This window comes from Thalia democratica, chromosome 1 (genome assembly GCF_965202585.1).
Source record: "Thalia democratica chromosome 1, ktThaDemo2.hap1.1, whole genome shotgun sequence".
Classification (NCBI taxonomy): Eukaryota; Metazoa; Chordata; class Thaliacea; order Salpida; family Salpidae; genus Thalia; species Thalia democratica.
The window spans coordinates 52,794,064-52,816,311 of NC_139165.1; the positions used below are offsets into that span (position 1 = coordinate 52,794,064).

The 22,248-nt window shown below is 23.4% G+C and overlaps 1 protein-coding gene across 1 annotated transcript; it reads right to left on the bottom strand.

Moving 5' to 3' along the window:
* Positions 1-9,388: 9,388 nt before the first annotated feature.
* On the bottom strand, positions 9,389-22,005 carry LOC145843626 (cytoplasmic phosphatidylinositol transfer protein 1-like). The gene is made up of 11 exons (XM_082950955.1): positions 21,929-22,005; positions 20,567-20,715; positions 18,369-18,454; positions 17,993-18,000; positions 17,742-17,828; positions 14,702-14,800; positions 12,795-12,854; positions 12,468-12,571; positions 11,650-11,705; positions 10,538-10,648; positions 9,389-9,798 (listed from the first exon to the last, which is right to left on the bottom strand). The coding sequence occupies exons 1-11, from the start codon at positions 21,974-21,976 to the stop codon at positions 9,782-9,784; spliced, it is 825 nt and encodes a 274-aa protein (XP_082807081.1). The 5' UTR covers positions 21,977-22,005; the 3' UTR covers positions 9,389-9,781.
* Positions 22,006-22,248: the final 243 nt, after the last annotated feature.

Sequence of the window (22,248 nt, forward strand, 5' to 3'; positions counted from 1 at the left end):
AAAACAACTTTCACTGGGCAATACTTACACTACCAATCATTTTGTAGTAAGAAACAAAAAGTAAACCTAATCAAGACACTTTACAATAGAGCATACAAAATATGTTCGAAAGAATTACTTTGTTTAGAGGTTGAGAGAATAAAAGAAATTTTAATAAAAAATGGCTCCCCACCAGATTTGATTAAAAGGGTGATAAAATCACACCACAATAACATAAATCAACCTAGGATATACGGACTGGAGAAGTACCCAGCAGTTTTAAAACTAACTTATATTGGAGAAAAATAACGTGTATTTGAGAGCAAAGTTAAAGACTTAACAAAAACATCTTACAATCAAGAGTGTCCAAGAGTTACATTTCTTTCAAAACCTTTATTAAAAGTTCAGTTGAAGGACCTGATACCAGACCAAGACAAAAATTGTATAGTGTACAAGTTTAATTGCTCTTACGAAAAGAGCTATATCGGTTAGACTTCAAGGCACTTAAAAACCAGGATAAAAGAACATCTACCTGCTTGTGTTTTGAAATTAATTTAAAAATAACCTGAAATTAAGACAATGGCAACAAAAAATGCAGCAAAAAGATCTTCAGTTGCAGAACATCTAATAAATAATAGAGATTGTGCTAGGAAATATGACATATCCAGATTTAGAATAATCCATCATTGCAATAATGTATTTGATCTCGTGAAGTTGGAGGCTATCTCCATATTTTTGGAGAAACCAGAACTGTGCAAACAAATAGATTTCGACTACAAAGTGTCTTTATTTAGTTAATTTATCCATTTTTTATCCGTTAGTAGTATTTAAGTTTAATTTTTTATTACTTTAAACTGATTATTTATTGCGCTTATTACTTTGTTAGTTTTAACTTTTTGTGTTTTTGTTTAAAAACTATTCATAAATTTAAATTTGTTCTACTGTTGAGTTCCGACAAAAAGTAGTGTAATACGTATAAACTATCACAGAAAAACTAGGGAAAGTGTTTTATATATCTTTCATGCATCTAAATAAATTAGCTAATAATGTTTGAAGACTAAAAATTATTTAATTAAAAAATAAAAGCAATAATAAAAATTATTTGCTTTCAATAAAAAGCTACAACATGTGGAAAATCTACCAAATTTTTACAGCAAACAAATTATAAAAAAAATTTTAGAGTATTAGTTCTTCTGCTAATATTTCTAGAAAACTAGATCACAGTTTTCTAAATCAAAGTATGTGTTTAATTAACAGTTTTAATTAGTTAGCAGAGGCCTTAACTAATTTACTATTCAAATCCATACACTGATAAAATTGAAAAAAGTGAAAATTAAGTAACTTCTAAAAAATTACTGTGAATCAAGCATGCATACTTAACAATATAATTGTTATAAAAAAGAACTTAATAACTAGAAGCAGGCTTTCCACTTTTTGAGGCAAAAAATAATTATGTAAGTAACCAAAAACTAGCTTGAGTTGACCTGAGTTAATGAGAACTAAAAAATTAAGTAATGCCAGCAAAAAACTGGAAAAAAATGTTAAAAAAGCTTAAATATCTAAAGAAACCAAAACAATAAAATTAAAACTTAAAGTCAAAGGGTGTTCTTTTTTTACTAAAATAAACATTGGTCTTTATTTAATAACTATAATTGTACACAAAAAAAAACTTTTTGAAAACACAAATGTTTGTTTTATTTTTTAGATATAAGCAACTTGGTAGAAGTTTTATCATTTTTTTGCTAACTTTCTCTAAATTTAGAAACTTTAATAAAAATCTTACTTCTTTTCTAAGGCAACTAACCTCATACTTATAGGAAACGATCTTCCATTATAAAAAGATATTTACAAAAATTTAAAAACAAGAAAGAAAAAATTATGATTAAAAATAACTTTTTAAGATAAAAATAGTTCAACTCAAAGTTTCTAAGATTCTTATAAGATGTTTTTTTACTATGAAGTAGAAATCACACTAAAAAAAAATAAATGCTTAAAAATGTTGGACAAGATAGATTTTTAATAAAGTAGTATTTGTTTGCCTTTTTATAATGACCCATTTATAAAAAAATTAATCTCTAACTTAATAACCTTATATCTACCATAAATAACAATTTTAAATTTTACAAACAAGAAGCACTTATTAACTAGGTTGAAGACCTTTAAACAATATCATTTGAAAAAATGCCTACTCCCCTATGGCTTTAACAAAAAACCAAAATTCAAAAAACAAGTCTTGTTAACAAAAAACTACTTTGATGACCAAAAAATATCTAAACTATCCTTAGACTTGAAAAATATCAAACTATATTTCTGTTTCAACATAACTTACAATGTTCTTTTGATGGGAGTAGTGTTCTGATTAAAAAAAAACTTTTTAACAACATTACTGCAAGAAGTCTATACAACCTTCTTTTGAAGTTTTCAGAAGTTGAAAAAATTTTCAGATCTAGTTCATAAATAAACATTTTTTTTTTTTTTAATTCAAAACCAAAATCTAAATGTTTTTTGAAATAAAGTTGGAACTAGATTACAAAACTAAACAATAGTTCTAGTAAATAAAATGTTAAACATTTTTTTTATGTAATAAGTGCTAAAGAAGACTTAAATAGAGTGATATCTTACTGGATGCTTACTGACAAATATTTTAGCCAAGTTTTGCATGAAGTTTAAAAAGTTATTTCTATTGTAAATTGTAGTATTAATTTATATAAAGAACAAATTTGAGAAATAAAATGTCTTTAAAGATAGCTTTAGTAAAAGCAATTTCAAATTGAAAAGATAAATGGACTAATTTTTTTAGATTTGATTTTCTAAGAACTTATAAGTGTTTGATTAACAAGAATTTCTACCAAACTTTAACAAACAAATGTTTCTTCACTGCAGGTTGATATAAAAATACACAACATGTCAAATAACCATCATGTTCAATCATGTTTTTTTACTATCATGATTAGCTTTTTTCAAGTTATTTTCATTTAACAACTATTATATCATTTATTTAACATAACACTGTAACTTCTATTGGTGTATCTTTATTATTTATTATTGATTTCAAAAGTAAATCAGAAACATATAGTTAGATATATATAGGTATCAAAAATCTTATTAAACTGATGAAACAAAATATGTTCAATTGTTCAATAATATTTTTTTTAATTTCATCCTATCAAGCTTACATTTCTAATTTGAGTTTAGCACCTTTAATTTATGTAGTAAATATAAACTACTGCAAATATTTTTATAAATTTTAAAGTTTTGTTTTACAACAGTTTTCCTAAAACTTGTATTTACAACAACTGAAAGTTTTGTAATTACCTAGCATGATGTTGCACCAATATCATGCTGAAATCATATAATGCCTTTTTTAAACATATTTTTGACTAAAAATACAATGTTTTTCTTCTTTGATATAAAAATAATATGAAATTTATTGTCTGAAAGTTTTAATTTTTTTCTTATCTAATTTTAGCATAAAATAACTAGAAATATATAGTAAAACTACATAGTTTGGCTAATAAATATGTAATATACAAACACATCTTTCTTGGCTATAACTATTTATGTATATATATAGCTTGTTTTAAACAAGGTATTTTTTTGACTTACCATATTACGCTAAAAACATTGAATTTTAGCCTAAATTATTGATTTAAAAAATAGATAAAAAATTATACAATTACAACTTGATATTGATGCCATGCTAGGTAATTACTGAAAAAATCTTAGAATACTATAACTTCAAGGGACAGCAGTTATTCAACAAAACTTTAAACTTTTCACAAGATATATTTAATTTAAGCTTTTTTCTATACCAGGCTTAAAAAAAGTTTTTTGTCTGTTATAAAGATTTCTATTTCATTGTTACTATTAATCTCATTTCAACTTTTAAAAAAAATTATGTTATAAAAAACCTTAAGTTTTACTTTTTTATGAATTTATTTGCTTTATATTTTTCAATGTGCATATAATAACTTGTGTAAATTTTTTTGTTGATAAAGATAGACATTTTTAGTAAATTATTTTCTATAATAAATTTCCTTTTTATTAAGTTTATTCCTGTTTTTATTTTTACCTTAGTTTTAAGTGAGCATGCTTTGATTCAGTTTACAGGAATTTAAATATTAAACATATATAACTGAATGTCTATTCAGCTATAAATTTAAAAGTATCTTCAACTGTATAATGAAAATGTCTGGTAATTTCCTAGGATGATTTTGCACCAATATCAAAGCAAAAATATTTTACACTTTCTAATTTTACATTCTGATAAGACAAGTAAAGAGTTAAAAAGCTCTATATCTAAACTATACCTTAATCATTGAGACCTTAAGGTAAATAAAATGAATTTTTGATTAAAAAAAGCTACCAATCGAGGGTAAGGGTTAGGGGTAACAGTAATGGTAAAGATAAAAATAACTAATAGAAATTATTTAATAAAATAAAACTGAAAGGTAAATTAATTAAAAATCAAAACAAACTACCGATCGAGAATAAAGGTTAGGGGTAGCAGTAATAGTAAAATAATAAACTAATAAAAAATATTATAAAAAAGAAAATTAAAAAAGCTACCAATCAGGAGTAAGGGTTAAGGATAACAGTGGTATTAAAAAATAAAAAAACAACTGATAAAAACTATTAAACAAAAGTTTATTGTCTAAATTTGAGTAATCGTGTTCCGTATATTTCAATTTTATACTTGTCTTATTAGAATGTAAAATTAGAAAGTGTAAAATATTTTTGCTTTGATATTGGTGCAAAATCATCCTAGGAAATTACCAAATGTATTTTAAACAATAAGTTATTTAAACTTTTTTGTTTTTTTTTAGGGTTATTGTTTGTATAAACTAAGTACTGCCTATACTGATGAATGCTTTTGTATCAATGAACTAATTTTGTCAGATATAAAATTATTTTTTTACAACAGTGAAATTTTGAATTAGTGTCATTTCTACTCATTAACCTTACAGGAAAAATGAAATAGTTAAAGTAATGAACTGTTGAAATGACACTATTACTAATAGTTAAAGCAACACCTACGTTTCTAGCTAAAATTATAATTGGTAATGTATGTACATTAGCAGAGCAAAGTCATGGTAATGATTTTAACTTGAAAAAAAAGCTGTCAACTGTTGAGAATAAAGCTGAAAAAATTCTTGTAAATTGAACCAAAGTGTGTGCAGGTAAAACTAAAGATAACCCAGTTTTTTCATAGGTCCTACAGAAAACTAGTCAAAACACGCCCCTGGTGTTAACCAACAAATTGGGTGTCACCTGTATACTAAAGTGTTCATAGTAAATTCTATACTCATATGTATTTCAAACTGATTGTAAAACTTAAGACTCAAATTAGGTAGATTTTTTTGAGCTTAACAATTTTCCTTTTTTTTAATTTTTGACACTTACCAAAGATTAAGTCATTAAAAACACGGAAAAGTACATTTTCTTAAGCCTAAGCAAAACTTTATTTTAAAAAACTTGTCTTATAGAAATATTGAATACTTATAGAAATTAAAGTCGTTTTTAATTTTTTAAAAAATTATACTCCATACTGCATTTCTCGGAAAAAAATAAAACAGTCATACAGAAAACACATGAAATTAAACTGTTGATGTAAAGTATTATAGTTTCTCTAACTTCGAATGCACTTAAAAAGGTGAAACTATGCAAGTTATATTTTCACTCTTCATAGATATTACAATAAAATAAGAAAAAAAACGATATTTTGTTTGAATATAAATTAGCTTAAGAAAGAAAATAATTTTGTTAAACTTTGTAAGTATCTAGTCTTGAACTTATCAAAACATTTTTTATCTGCAATTTTCTCCTAACTTTTTTAAAAGTAGGTCCATTATTAGCTACGCTCTATTAAATCTCGCTGTTTTAAATTTTCTTCTTTTTGACTTAACTCGTCAAGACTAAACGACTCACGATTTGTTTGAGAAAATAAAGGATTTACAACAAATAGATTTCCGACACACTCAAATTCTAGTAACTTGAGTTGTTAGTGTTTTTTTAGTTAAAAACATGTCCTTTAGAAAAAAATTATACTCCATACTGCATATAATATATTGAAAAATATTGAATTTAAAAAATATATGTTATAATTTTAATGTGTTGTTAAAGTGTTTACTGCAATACAAGCCTAAAATTTTTATAGGTGCTGTTTATCTACTTACTGTTTTGTTGAAGTGTACGTATTTTACTTTTCACTGAGACGACTTAAAGGGCTTTTATATAGTTTTTACAAAAATTAATTTAAACTAAATTTAACGAATTTAAACAGCTGAAGATTTATGCAAAAGCATGTTTAAAATAATTGTACTGTTTTTTACGAATGTGATTTTTGGTTATAAATTAATTATGATGTATATATATCATATATTAGGATAAATTTAATAGATATAAATCGCTCATTCTGTTTGTTTTATACTAATTAGTTTCAAGTCTGTTTGCCAATTAGAAACAAAAAGTCTCCAACTAAATCTAAAGAACGTCGCTTTTTACTACAAGCTCTAAATTTTTATCTTTTTTTGCTATTTTGTCTTGCAACACCAATTCTGTAGTTTTTGTCTTACCAATTTTTTAGAATATTTTTCTGAACTTATAAATTGGCTAAATTAAATTACTTTTAAAGTCTTTACTTAACGTTTTAAAATGCTACTCTAAATCTTCTTGTTGCTTTTTAACAACAAACTTTTGTTGCTAAAACTTCTCGTTGGCACTTTTATCCTGATTTTTTTCCACTTTATAAAACTCGTTTTCCCTTTTCTTAATTTTCAACAAATCCTATAATTTTATTTTCCTCTGTCATATTTTCGATCTTCTTCAAATTCTCATTTTCTCGGCTCAGATTCGTGTTTTTGAGCATGGTTAAAAATTAGATTTGTTATCTAAGTCTTCTTGCTGCTTATTAATATAAAATGTTTGTTACTGCAGATTTTCCATGGTCTCTCCACATTGACTTATTCTAGTTTATGACTCTAATTTTCCATACTTATATTTTCAGCAACATTATCATAATTTTCATTTTCTTCTTCCATCGCAGCCATTGTTTTCTTCATACTACTCTTTGGTTTTATTTTACTCGCAATTTTAATTATTGGAGCGGCTCTTAGTAGTATCGGTATTTTAGTGGAGGTTTTAGCAAATTTCATTCCAAAAAATAGGTGTTCTGCCCGCAAGCACGTAAATCTGACCTGGTAAAGAAGTCTAAAAAACTTACTTTAAATATTCTTGGTACTGTTATGAGGGGTAAAAAAAACATGTTGTAACTAAAACGACAACTGCGGCTCTCTAAATTTGGCCAGCAGCTACTAAATAGCTGCTGACCCCTTTACTATACTGTATGTTATCTAAAACATGGCTGATCTTATATGTAAAAGTATACAAAAGTTTGTTTTGCTTACACATGACTAGTAAAATGTTTTCAAAAAATTAATTTGAATTTTATTTAAATTTTATTATTTCTAATTTAGAGTATTGTATATTACTGTGTACTTTTTTGTATGCTCTGTTGTATATAATATAAATGTTTCTTGTTTATTCGTTAATTTTATATAATAAACATTTTTTTCCTGATTATTTTACATAAAGTAGCCGTGTTGTTGTACATAAGTACAGCGTTGGACAATAAACAAAATTATTAGCAATAAGACTTTAGACAACATTAATAAAAATATGAGGTGTGTACTTTAAAGACCGGAAATTTTTTCTATACATCAAGTCCTTTTAACATATTCTTGATCGTCGGTTTCTTTATCATGTTAATTAACTAAGTTATACCTGTTTCCAAATGTAAAAGTTCTAAAATGAATTGTCTATTGACCAAAGTCTGAAGTTTTCTTTTTAATTACATGCTTAATTACAGAATAAACTTACAGAAAACGGATTAATAAAAAAAGTTTTAAGTGTTCACTAATATTATTTTTTTAGATATCAAGCTAAATTATGATTCGAATTAAAAAAAATATCAAATTAATTAAAAAAAGTTTTAAATGATGTTTTCACCACTGGTTTTAAATGCTAAAAACCAGTGGTGAAAACTGAAATCTGCTTGTGATGAAGCTGTATAAAAAACTTGCTAAAAAATCATCAAAAAGTTTTCGATGCAAGTTGAGACCTTTGGTTGTTACTCTTGTGAACTGAAAGTGTACAATCTAATATTCCTGTAAGAAACCGATATATAAAAAGTAGAGTATGCAATATAATAAAACAATATCATCATAAAAAATGTGTATTTATATATACGTATGCACAAAATTAGATTAAACGAATAATAAACATTGTAATTTTTTAAGTTATATAAAACTTAAGTTAAGATTGTTCACTTTAACTAAAAAGAAACTTTATTATGTTTATACTTAATTTGTTGGAGTTTTTTCTAAACATTTAATATGAAAAATATCTGTAAACAGGTATTTATGTTTTTATATAGATATGTGAATATGTTGATTACTATGAAACATAACTGCCATAGTTCTAGCTTTTCTTAAAATAAAGTTTTTAAATCGTCTTGCGTAATGATTTAGGAGCAAAAATTGCTTTTGTAACAAATATGCTTAAATAAATTAATAGCGGATCCAAATAGATGTTCGTTGGCAGCTAAGCTGTGAAGTACGATAAATACTTGGCAAAAAGGTTTGTTCAATTTTTTTTTTTCCATTACTTCAAAGTTAAGTTCAAGGCATTGTTATATAGCAAGATTGCTTGATAATTGATTCAGATGTAGATATTGAATATCAATTTTGTTTAGTAATACTTTAGTACATTTCAAACTAATATTGCTAAACTAAACACTACTAAAAATAATTTCAAAGGAAACTTATGAATTTTAATGATTTGAAAATCTAAACAAAAATAAAGTTTTATGTAAAACTTTAGCCTGAGTGCTTCCGCTAATTGTTATCTAATAGTTCATATCTAAAAACTCAGTGGTAAGGAGATTTAAACGTTTACATTAATTAAAAACAAAAAGTATACAAAAGCTTAAAGTTATACGTATCAAGTTTATTTTAAAAATACATATTAGCTTCAAAAAAAAAAACTCACAAGTACTTTTAAGGCAAGTGATAATAAAAGCTGAAACATGCAATAACAGAGCGAAAATAAGTATTTAAACTTCTATATATTTAATCTAGTATATAATTAAAAAAATTAAAACTTTAGTTTCCAGAGTGTTTAAAAATTATAATTTTTGTTATGTAAACTATCACTGTTCTATCAATCAGATTAAAAACATCAAATTTGTTAAAGTATGTAAAAAGTGAGTAGTAGTTTTTAAGAAAAAGCTATCTAAATAAATTTATATTTCTAAATTCAGTTCTATAAATAATTTCTAAAAGAATAAATGATTAAGTATAAGTATATCATTATATTCAAATAAAACCGAAAGTATAAGTAATACAAAAACAAAAATTTATAGTTAAGATTTTAATTAGATATAAAATATTGAAAAAAATATCATTATTTTTTAAATTAATAAATAAAGATATAGAAATTTCTATGTGTGACTTTGGATTGCGAGATAATTAATCATAGTGTATTTTTTGTTAAGAGTTATAACAGCAGTAGCAGCACATATTTCAAATAGTTTGCAAAATAATTGGATTGTAGTACTACTAATATTCTATAAAAAGCAAAGTATCAAGTTAGTAGAAAATATATTGAAAATATAAGCAGTAAGAGAAATTGAAAGCTACAGCTTTAAAAGTTAATGTATTTTGAAACTTTGATACAAATAAAATCTTAAAAATTAAGATGCTGTCTTGAAATTGTAAGGCTTTTTGGAATGATGCTTATACTTTTAAGTGCTCGTATGTCCTGTGAATTTATTAGTTTTGTTTAAAGTTCATGCAACTATAAAAACAGTTTGACATTGCTTTAAAAACATAACTAAAACTTTCTGTATTAAAAGGACTTGGGTTTGAGCTTGATGGAAATAGTAAATTAAAACAGTTTAAGCTTAAATAAATCTATAAGAAGGTACTTAATTTGTTTAACAAAATACCCACTTTATAGTACACTACACACATTGGTGTAAACTTTTTAATAATTTTTCTTGATTAGAACATTTTAATATATTAGTTTTTAGCATCATTGTAGTTATTTGAAATTAAAGGTTTAAGAAAATACTTATGTAAAAGTCTAAAATTAGGGTTAATACGCTTTACATTTGAAATTAATGTTACTAAAAATATATCTATATACTTTTATCAAAAAAAACTAGTTATATAACCTAAAATTTACATTTTTAAACCGTTTATGTTTAGTATTATGTAAACTTGTCGAAAAAGACTTTATACAAGATAACTGTGGAAGTTGAGTAACTTATTATCTTATTTAAAAAAATTATATTAAAATATTCCATTTGTTTAAATTCCTTATAATAACTTTTTAAAAGGTTATTTTCCACTAAACAAGTAAATTTTTTTATTTTTAGTTTCATTTTATAAAAATTAAAGTTTGCAACAAAAACTAAAACTAGTTCTAAAGAATATTTCTATTAAAACTATAGTTGTTTATGAACCATAAAACTTAAAAAAATGTCAATCATAACAACTTTTGAGCTTTTCTGGATCACTGGCAAGCTTTGTGGAGCCAGATCTGACTTTATTATTTGTTTTTTCCTGAATTTTTGATTCATAAGCCCGCACTTCATCTAACGTCATGTCTGTAAAATTTAAAAATATTCAATAGACTACAATAAAAGCTAAGAAAAAAAAAATTTTAAGTTTAGATAGATATAAGCACCAATTAAACAAAATATATGTATATTATATTTTATATTTCCTCTTTTATGTTTTTTTAAACACAAATCTTATTTCATAAATAAAAATATGCCAAAACTCATACTTTTACATTTAATGCATACATTTTATCAATTACTAAATTAATTCTTTACTATAAATCTTTATATTTTTTAGTTCTGAACAAGTTAAAAATATTTTTAATTACTAGTTTAACCTATTATATTTTTAAGTATTATTCAGAACAGCTGGTAGTAAACTTTTAATATAAAATAAAATCTAACAATATGTAAGCTATGTAACTTAAGTTGTAAGTTATAGATTTTTAAAATATATAACTAATTATACCTAAAAGTACTATCCTATTATAAAACCTTTATAGGTATGAGACTATTTATGCATTAATATTTAGTTAAGTCTTTATAAAGCTAATAAACTGTATGCAAAACGTTTTTTATGCATTTAAATATAAATATAATGACTCATCAAGGGAAACATCTTTCCAAATTTAAGCTTTATGCAGCTAATTAAAATCACCTATTTTTAAACTATTACAACTACTTACATTACGCATAACAGTAAACTTATTTTTTTATTGAATAACACTGTAATACTTTTTATTTTAACTAATTTCAATATGAACTTAATAAAAAAAAACTTATCTTACAAACATAAACAATACTTTACTATAGATTAGAGTACATAACAAGACACATAATTTTATAGTAGCTTTAATTTTGCTTATAGATATCTGTAACAATAAAAAAAAATGAAGATTAATTATTAAAAAAATAATCATGATATTGTTTTTAAAATTCTGTTATAAAGTTGTAAACAACAATGATAAGCTTTTAATCAATTATACACATATAGTAGAAAGTAAACAAGAATTGCATTTAAACCACGTTACAAAAATAAAACTGACCAAACCATTTGTCAATCCAGCAAACTGCTTGACGGTGAGCTAGCAACAACGTTTCTCTGTTAAGTGTGATACAATAAGCTCGTAATAATTCAAAACAAATGCTTATAAATATTTAAAATCTTAGATGTAACTTTAGACTATGTTAAAATCTTAAAAATTTTTGAAAAGTTATTCATTACTTCTATAGAAAAAATTAAAAATTGTTACTTAAATTAAGAATTAAAAATATGAAAAACAATAAATAAAACTACAACTGCTTGTAATGACTGTTATTTGTCAAAATTTAACAATTACCAACACTTAAATTGAAAAAAACTGTATTAGCGTTATGCTGAAATAGACTTGAAAGTAACAACTTATTTTTACTTTAAGACTAAATTAAATTCTATAAAACTATTGACTTTCGTAAAAGGCATAAATGTTATTCTTAGTTTGAAAATTTTTTTTCAGTTATCAAGAGTGCATATATTTTGAACAGTTAAAGAACAAGCTATTGATGATCAAACCGAATCAAATATTTGTTAATTAATCGCTGTAATTTAACCGTAGGCAAATCTATGATGCTTTAATAACTACATAAATAATTATTTTTTTGTTTTCGTAAAAAGATATATATATATCAATTAGGTCATAAAAGTTCTATACTTCTAAATGATAAAAAAAAAGTTTCTTAATACGAATAAAATTAAAAACAAAAAATTCAAACAATAAAAATATAACTAGATGAATAACTCATAAGTTAACTAGGTTATAAAAATGTAAATACTATTGCTAAGTTTGTTGTTTTTTCTTTTTTAATAATAAAACAAACTACTTACGAAATAAAACCATGAATAAACGTTTCAGCCTTCATTTGAAAACCCCATAAATTGAATTGTACAAGAACTAATTTATAAGAACACATAAGTGGTTTGGATGTCGTCTATACAAAAGTTTTATTAAAAATTTTTTTTCATAAAAAAAAATATTTAAAACTGAAACAATTTCAAGAATTATTAGTATAATACTTCTTCTAATAGTGAAAATAATGGATCAGTTAATTTGTATTAAACATTTGCTTAGCAATTAAAAAGTGAAAATGTAAATCCAACTGAAACTAGTTTTAATAAATAAACTGAAAACAGCAAAATCAATCATCAACTTACTTTCCAATCGCTTTTCAGTTTACCACGTCCTGTTTTGCTTGATTGAAATTTTGTGCAGTCCTTATTTATTATAGGGGTTTAGTGACTTTAATTTGATATATTTACTAAAGTACTTAAACATTTTGTTAATTTATACTTTAAGCCAATGACAAAGTTTATCTTGTTTTTGAAATATAGAACCTAAATTAAATGTCAAAAAAGTATTTTATGGGTGATAAAAGTTAATTTTCACAGCAATTATTAGTATTAAAATACAGTCACAACAAACTAAGATAGATTGACTTATGAACAAACTTAAAATATTCTTAAGAAACAGTTTAAAACCCTTACATGATTTATTCATAATCTGTAACTTAAGCACTCCTTATTTTAAGCGACTTAAATTTAAACCATTTGTTTTTATTTAGTTATAAGCATTGTAAAAAGCAAACAAGATTGAACTGCTTAAAAACAGAGTTCACTACGTCATCAAAATTATTTAATTTTAGAAACAAAATTAATTTTTCTTATTATTGCAATAAATTAACATTTTGTGCAGAAAGTAATAAAGTGCAGCTTATAAAAACTTTAAAACTAGATTAAAACTAATAACTTAAGTTAGACTGTAGAATATACCACATATATCACAAAACTACACTTGAGGCCTATTTATAACCACATTACTTAGAAATGATAGAATGAAATAATTAATAACTGTAATAGTGGCTATCGAGTTAAAGAAACTTCACCACGACTAAATATTTAAATAGTCAAAACAAAATTTAACATATCAGACACTAATAGCATAGGTAAAAAGTTCCAAATAGAACACTTAGAAAATGCTTGCATTTTCCTTTGTTTTGTTGGATAATTAAAGTTAACTTTAAAAAATACATTGTTTAGCTAACTTTTTTAATCCCACAATTAATTAAAAAAAATATATGTTGGATAGATATAGAAGAAAGTTTAACATAGGTCATTAATTCATAAAATTTGATTAGAATTATTGTAGTTTTGTATAAGTTTGTTGTGATTTTATTCAAAGATTTACTGTTATTTGAAACCAACGACCGATAAATGTTTTACAATAACTAAAAGAAAATACTTAAATAGAGACATTAATAACTTCTTGATACCATCAAATTGTAAAAATATACTAAACAAAACAGGTTTAATTTTCAGATAACACTGTAATCGTAACATAATTGTATATAAAACTAATATGATAAAATTGGTAACTTATCATTTAAGTTAGGGTTTCCCAACCAGGGTTGCTCGCACCCCTTGGTGGTGCGAGGTAGCATTACAGGGGATGCGAGAAAGTTTTTCAATTTTGTTTGATAAACAAGGAGATTTTTCTTTAACTTGGGCGATTTTAAGCCGAAATTAATTTACTAATCAAAACACTACTATCGACTTTTAAAAGCAATTCAAATCATATGTTTAATAAACTATTAAAAAAATTATATACAATTCTTCATTGTTCTCTTTCAAATTTTTCTTAAAAAATCATTGCTTGTACTGCAAGAGTTGCGAGGACAAATAAAAATATTTTAGGGATGCAGAGCATCAAAAAGGTTGGGAATCAATGATTTAAGTATTAGCAATAAATGATGACACTTAAATATTATGTTAAAATTCATTGGACTGGTGCGTTTCTCTGCCCGTATAGAAGGGACAGTTTAACGCTTGGAATGAAAGTTTAGTTCTAATATTTGATAAACTAATTTTGTATGACTACAAATACAATAAATATTAGTAGTAAATAAAATTAATACGTAAAATTACTTGAAGCATAGTGAAGAATAAGCAAACAAAAGTTAAAAAGTATTTACTAAGTGAAAAATTAAATTTATTTACTTTATTATCTGGTGGAAAGCAAGACAAGTTAGCAAAACTTAACGTTAGTAAATTCATCAACGAAATACCTCTTCAGATTTATAATGTTTTTCAGACACTTTATCTTTTACAAGATCCACATGAACTATTTCCCGGTTCTTGAAGTATTGCGGAAAATCTTTGTTAATCTGTATATAATAATTGTAAAAGATAGTTCCGATATTATTTTGTGGAAACAAATTAAAACTTTTAAATACTACATGGTAGTCAAATATATTTTAAAAACTTGTTTTATTTAAAAATTTTATAAAATTTTCGAAGTTGATTTACATATAAATTTACTACAATTGATAAAACATTTATAACTATCATATGTATAAAATCTAATTAGTAAAATTAAACTAAAATTACGAAGGAAATAATGTTTCTTTTTTCTTGAAATTATCACATACTACAAACGAGTTACAAGCTATTGACTAAAAAATTACTAATTTACACAAATTACTTTGAAATAAAAAACAATCAATAATATAATAATCAAAATTTACCTATAATGGTACATTCTGAAAAACAAATTATAATGTCGTTCAACTAAAACTTTCAAAATTTATAGTACAAACGTAATGATAAATTAAATTTTTTAGATTTTGGCTATACTCACTTGAAACTTTATTTGAAAAACGACGTAAATAATGATAAAACAGACTTACATTCTTTTGAAAATATCTATATAGTTAAATGATAAACTTAAACTGATTAAAAAAAATATATTAATCTTAAAAATATATGTTATAAGTTAAACATTTCGATTTTTTTTAACGAGATTAAAATTTTTAAAAAACTATCTTTTACATTGGTTTAAATTTAACTACACTTGTAATGTTTTTAACTTTCAACTTAATTAAAAAAAAATTTTATACTAAGTAACTAGGTTACTTATTTCAATTATATTTACTGTTATAAAAAATAACTATACAAGTTCATATCTACAGAGAAGAATTTAGAAGGGTAAGCAAAGAAACACTTAATAAACAGTTTATTTAGTGAAAATGTCAATTAAAACGAAATGTCAAACTTTTAACAATTAAATCCTTTGAAATAAATTATTTTATTCATTACTTTTATTACCATTAACATTTAAGAAATTATCTTCATATAACTATTTACAAAACTATTTTTAAAACTACTGGTAGAGTACACTTAAAACTAGCCATTGATATAAACACAATGTACATAAAAGTATGTGTAAATTTAATTAGCAATTAAATTAACAACCAAAAACTTATACTTTAGTTTAAATAAAAGTAAAATTTATACTTCTATATATACAATTTATATAAAAATCATTATAAACCCAAATAGAAAGCTACACTTTAAAACCGTTGTTTGAAATTTGTAAGCCACGAATATCAACTATATGCATACCAATTAGTCAATAACGTTTTTCTGTTGCAAGCAAAGCAAACAAATTAGTAATTAAATTTATATCAAACAAGAATTTTATAAGTAAACAATATTGTACTAAAGTTTATAATTAACATGTTTCTGTAAACTAAGCTTTTTGTCCTCAGCTTAGAATAATTAAATTAGCCTGAAAGTCAATTAAGTTTTATTTTGGTTTTTTTTAGTTATTATTATGTTTCAATATTGATCGATAAAGTTTCATAAAATTTCAAAAACATAAGAGCTGAACTATATCATTTAGCTATATATTCAATTATCATAAAAAACCTATAACATGACTTGTATTTAAAGTCTTACAAAAAAAAATAAATTACAAAAAATTGTACTACATTAATTATCGTTTAATATTTAGCAAAAGCTTTTTAAACAGCTTAGAGATTATTAAATTGTAAATAAATCTAAAATTAACTACTTCAAATTCCTGAATATTAAACAAATTTTTAAATTATAATTTTAAATTTAAAGCATAACCCAAAAAATCACAACATACTTTATATTAAAAAATAAAACAAAAAGAAAAGTTGTATACCATCTAAAAGTTTTAGTAGTTGATTTAAAGATAATACCAAAGTTAGACAACTAAAAGAGTTTAAATTAAAACACGTACTAATTTATTTAACAATTTATTTAATTATAAGCATTTTTTCTTGAAAAATTTTTCTATGAAAAATATATTAAAACATTAACTTGAAATTTCTAAAATTAATACAAAATAAAAACTTGCTTGTAGATTTAAACCTAAAAAAAATTGCAGAAACTCCAAATATGTTTGTATGAAATGGAATATTTTTTATCTAGCTTCAAAACTAATTTATTTAAACCTTCTTTATTTTAGACAACATAGCTTTCAAGGTTTTGTATTTTCAAATACTCTGTATAAACTATTTGATCTACTTTAACGTAAATTCAAGTAGAAGTTCAGATAACGTAAGCCTTTAAGAAATTCAATACAGTTTAATACTTTAATACTTCTTTTCACTGTATGCTCACTAAAATAAGGAAAAATATACATTTTTGGTGTAAAATAAAAACGTCATTATAAGAATTTTTTTATGTAGCTTAACGCTGCGTTTAGGCAAAAATAGTTTTACAGAAAGCTGAACTGATTTTTGAACTTACAAAGTAAATACATATAAAAAAAACTTCATAATTTTATAAGATTTTTTACTAGTCAAGACACTGCTAAAAGGTGTCAAAATTAGCTTTAAATCTTTAAACTAAACTATCATTTTAAAGCCAATGTAGTTAGTAACATTTAACAATGTAATTTTTATGACTTCTAATGTTACAAAATGATACTAGTTTACAAAGTAAAAAAAAAAAAGCTATCTCAATTTATTTTTTTAGATGATGATCAAGGACTAATGTGAAATTTATCATTAAATTTATCAATGTAAAAATTAAAAAAAAAATCATCAACTTTTAGACCCCTTATTTTTTTAAAATCTAACTTATTGAAAAAGTCCAAGACATGTTATATATCATTAATCTATGTAAGCTCTGAGCTTTACTAAGCTTACTCTATAAGCCATTCATTTTAGTTCAGTTTTGAAAAATTAAATTTTGTAAAAAAAAAATCAGATTAAATTTAATGAAAAATAAGTTTGTAAGTATGATAAAAAGAGGCTGTTTATACATACATTTATAAAAAGATGAATCAAACACCTGTGAGTCAGAAAATTCATTGTTTGTCCCATCATTGTCTTCATATCTAGTTTCTATCAATATCTTTAAACCACTTAGCCAAGGGCACTGAGAAAAGGAACAAAAAAAAAATTAGAACATTTCTTTTTTTAGTTAAGAAAATTCAAGTACTTCATTGGTGTGAACTTTTTAAACAACTCATAAAAGTAAGAAAGGTATTTTGTCACACAGTTTTTAAAGAAATTAAGTTATTTAACACAATAAAGTCTAACCGAATATTCTGTTTTTGAGAAGAAGGATCCAACATGCAAATATATTTATTTAATTATAACATGCTTCTAAAAATTAAAAATCTAATAATAACTTTCTATTTGTTAAATGATTGTAGCTTGAAAAGGAATTATTATAACATTAAAACTACTATTAAATTATGATTTTTTTTGTTATATACAGTTATATACTTAGTATTAGACAAATTAATTAAATTATCCTGATGCTTAATATAATTCTTTTTTATGTAATTAAGAAATTTAACATAGAATGTTAAATATTAAAACATCTCAAATTATTACTGAAAAAAACTTAAACACTATATCTAAAATAAAATACACGAAAACTAAATTTTCAAATACTTCAATAAACAACAACCTGTAGTAGTGTAAGGGTAGTAATTATATGCAGTCTCTAAAATGTAAACACTAGGACAGATTAGCTTTGCCCATCGGGGAAGTTTACTATAAAATAAATATTTCATAAAACTTCAAGAAAGTCTATTGGTAGATTCAAAATTAGCAGCTAATAAAAAAAATATATACTGTAAAACATAAACAGTTAAGCTATCACAGAGTTTTACTTTATAAAACTTTACTCCGAATTGTGCTTTTTTATATCAAAACTAAACCATCAAACTAAGAAGTTAAAAGTAAGAAAAAATAAACAAATAAAAAATTATGACTTTCAGTTTTCCATTAGCAAACTATTTTGAAAGTTTGTCATGAACCATGAGTATTTTCTAAGTAATATAAGTTTATCAAAAAATATAGCTTATTAGTTTCATTTACATTAAAATAATAAATACTAGTAAAACAATAATGAAATAAGCTTATAACAATTCTATTTAGTAACAAGACTTTAAAGCACATAAGTTATTAAAACTACCTAAATACACAGAGTACTTTTAAATTATCATTCGATTATTCTTTTTGCAAATAAAGTTTAAGAACTTTCTATAATGTTTCTTAACCACAGCTTTTATAAGTAGGCAGTTCAAAAAATATACATCCCAAAAAAAACTTTACTACTCATTACTATAAAATCTTTAAATTGTCAATATTAGTGTATTCTTATTATAAAGTTATCTGATCAGTTTTAAAAAGCTTACGACGATAATTTTGAAAGAACTAGTAATTATATTTATAAACTATCATTTGTATCATTAAAAGTATGGCCAAAAATGTTATTATATTCTTATAAAGGTGTAACAATTATTGTTCAAAATTTTTAACAATAATTAATTTTAAGAATAATTTGTATAAACTTAGTTATTTTTTTTTTTAACATTTTGTTTAAGAACTTTTTTTTTTGAAAATATTCTATTAAGCTTTTTACTAGTAAAAAAAAAAAATATTTTAAACTATTTACTAAGGCTTAAACTATTTAATCTTTTTTTTTTGAACTAGCTTACAATATTTTGAATAGCTTTAGGTATATTCAACAACCACATTGTATAATACATTATAAGCTTATAACATTTTTAAGGATAGTAGTTTTTGTTTAAAGTTTATGGGGAAGTATTTTCATTGTAAGTTTTCACAAAAGATTAACAACATAAAAAATAGCATATTTGATTTTTAATGTTTTAAGCTTAGACACCCAAAATTATACAAAATGCTTAAAAGTATCTTAAAAACTTCTGATCATTAAAATAAATTTCATTTTCATGACCCCAACAAAAATATTAATTAAATACTTCAAAAAAACTACGAAGTACAAAAAATTATAAGCAATTAACAAACAACTTTGAAATGCTGCATTATATATAGCATACCTACTGTATAAGTTAGATTTTAAAAAGTCATTATATCTGTCATTCTAATTCATACTATATACAGGGTTGCCAAATGTTTTTCTTGTAAATTTCTTCCAGGTTTTTTTGATTTCTTCCAGGTTAAAAATAATCATTTTTATTTGATTTTAAGTATAAACTTAAACTTTAGGTAAAAAACTGTCTTCAATAGTAAAAAAAAATAACTGTATACTGTAATGCTACTTTAAATGTGATTTTTATTCAAAAAAAATTAATAATACAATATTTTTATGATAGATATTTTGTACCTAAATGAAATTTTGTTGCTTTAAGTGTAGTAATAGTTTAAAAATCCAGGTTTTTTAGCGGTTTTTTGTGGAAATTCCAGGTTTTTTTGAAAATTTTTAAATTCAAGGTTTTTTTTGCCTAAATTCAAGTTTTAAAGGATTTAGGTTTTTTGGCAACCCTGTATATAGTTTGCAACTTATACAATGAGCTTGTCGGACTTCTTAAACTCGGTCCCCTATATTTTTTTAAACTACTTAGAGTTTTTTTATAAATAAAAAGCAATAAACTACTTTAAAACAACATAAACACACATAAAGTATGTCAAAATAGTAAAAACAAAGCAGACATCTAATTATATACTGCTTTAAAATTAAAATAAAACATTTTTATCAAGCAGTTTTTAAATGTATAAAAGCTATATAGATTTATTTAAATTACCAGCTTATTTTACATAATAGTAAAAAAAAATTTTTTTTAATATTAAAAAATTTTCTAAAACAATTTGATTTATAAGATAAAAAATCTTAATTACTTGTTTAGGTGAATTTTTTTTACAGTCTTTCTTCCTTTACCCTTCAATGGATGTTCGCATGGTTCATTTAAGACTGTTTCAATACCATCACCTGCCTCACTCTGCTCCTCACTGTGTCTTCCAATAACATAAATTTGTCCCCTATGGTACTGTAAACATTCAACAGTTGTAAAAAATAAATTTATATATACTGTTAAAAGATTCAATATATTAATAAAAATAAACAATATAACATTAGAAAAGTTTTAGTAAAAGTGTATTTAATTTTTTAACAAGCTATTTGATAGCTAAAATATTTTAAGAAATACACTGATGTTAAAAGATATCTAAAAATAGTTACACTTTTATGAGCTTACTGTATTAAATACTCATAAGTATCTTTTCTGCCCAATCAAGATTTTAAAAAAGTTGTCACCAATCAATCTCTAAATTTGCTTTACTAATATTTTGCTTTTACTACGTTAAGCTTAATATAGACTGTATGTCTATAACAAACAAAATCAATTTTGTGAATTGTTTAATTCTATAAAAATTAGAAAATATATAATGTAGAATTTTTAAAGTTCTAGAGTACAGTAGACTTTTATTACATTTTGTATTATAACTAAAGTTTACAACATAGGACTTTAATATATTTTAAAGTTTGATTGTAAACCTTCAATATTTAGAAAACATAAAACTATCTAAAAACACTAAAACAACTAAACATATTAATGCTATATGCTTTAATTTTTTAATGAATACTTTCTAAATTGTTGCAATAAGCTTAAAAAAAGTGTTACTAAAACAGAGGCTTAATTTAAACTAACTTGAAACACTTGTTTACAAAGGTATAAAAAGTTATTTTAAAATCTAAAACTTTATATATTTTTTAAATTTTGTTCTAAGTAAACTTATCATTTTTTCAGGGTTACCATTCGTTGAGTCAAATAATAAAGTCCTGAGTGACCTTAAATTGTCTAAGTCATCCTGAGTTTTTTCAAATGTGATTTTTATTCTAATTAATAAAAACAAAGTTAAACACAAAAATTTGTTATAAAAAAGTAAATATTGAAACTATATCAACCAAATCTCATTCAAAATATAGAAAAAAGTATGTCCTGAGATTATCAAAAACAGTAAAACTGAGTTATCCTGAGCTGCCCTAAGTCAAATGAGAGTTTCAAAAACTTGAAAATATCCTAAGTATAATAAGTAAGTGTATTGCAACCCTGTATTTTTTTATAACATTTAAAAAATTATAAATTAATTGTTTTAAAATTTTTGCAATATATTTGTTGTCATAATAATAACAAATTTATACAATAAAACCTTTAACCTATATATATTATAAGTAAATAAAACAAATAAATAAAAACAAACCTCTTCTACTGATAATGGCATACATATTCTATATTCTTTTAGAATCATTTTTAACTAAAACACATCTAAAAAATGACTACGAGAATTAAGCATCAAGTACCACAGTAACTATTAATAATTTTAGATTAATTAAATTTTAAATGAATTTTTATAAGAGAATCTTAAGTCTTTCAAAAGCATGACATTTAAACTATATGAAACTGTATTTGTAATTTATTAACAACTTTGTCAGTTTTGTTTGGGGTTTGATAGAATTTTATAAAATACATTTTATGTTACATTTAAAAAATAAACTATCTGTTTAAGAAAATATATTTTTT

Coding starts and splice junctions, on each gene's coding strand:
- LOC145843626 (XM_082950955.1), bottom strand. CDS start 21,976: ATGATTCTAAAAGAATATAGAATATGTATGCCATTATCAGTAGAAGAG. Junction 14,801..17,741: donor ATGAATTTTCTGACTCACAG/GTGTTTGATTCA, acceptor TATTATATACAG/ATTAACAAAGATTTTCCGCA. Junction 11,706..12,467: donor TTTATTCATGGTTTTATTTC/GTAAGTAGTTTG, acceptor CACACTTAACAG/AGAAACGTTGTTGCTAGCTC.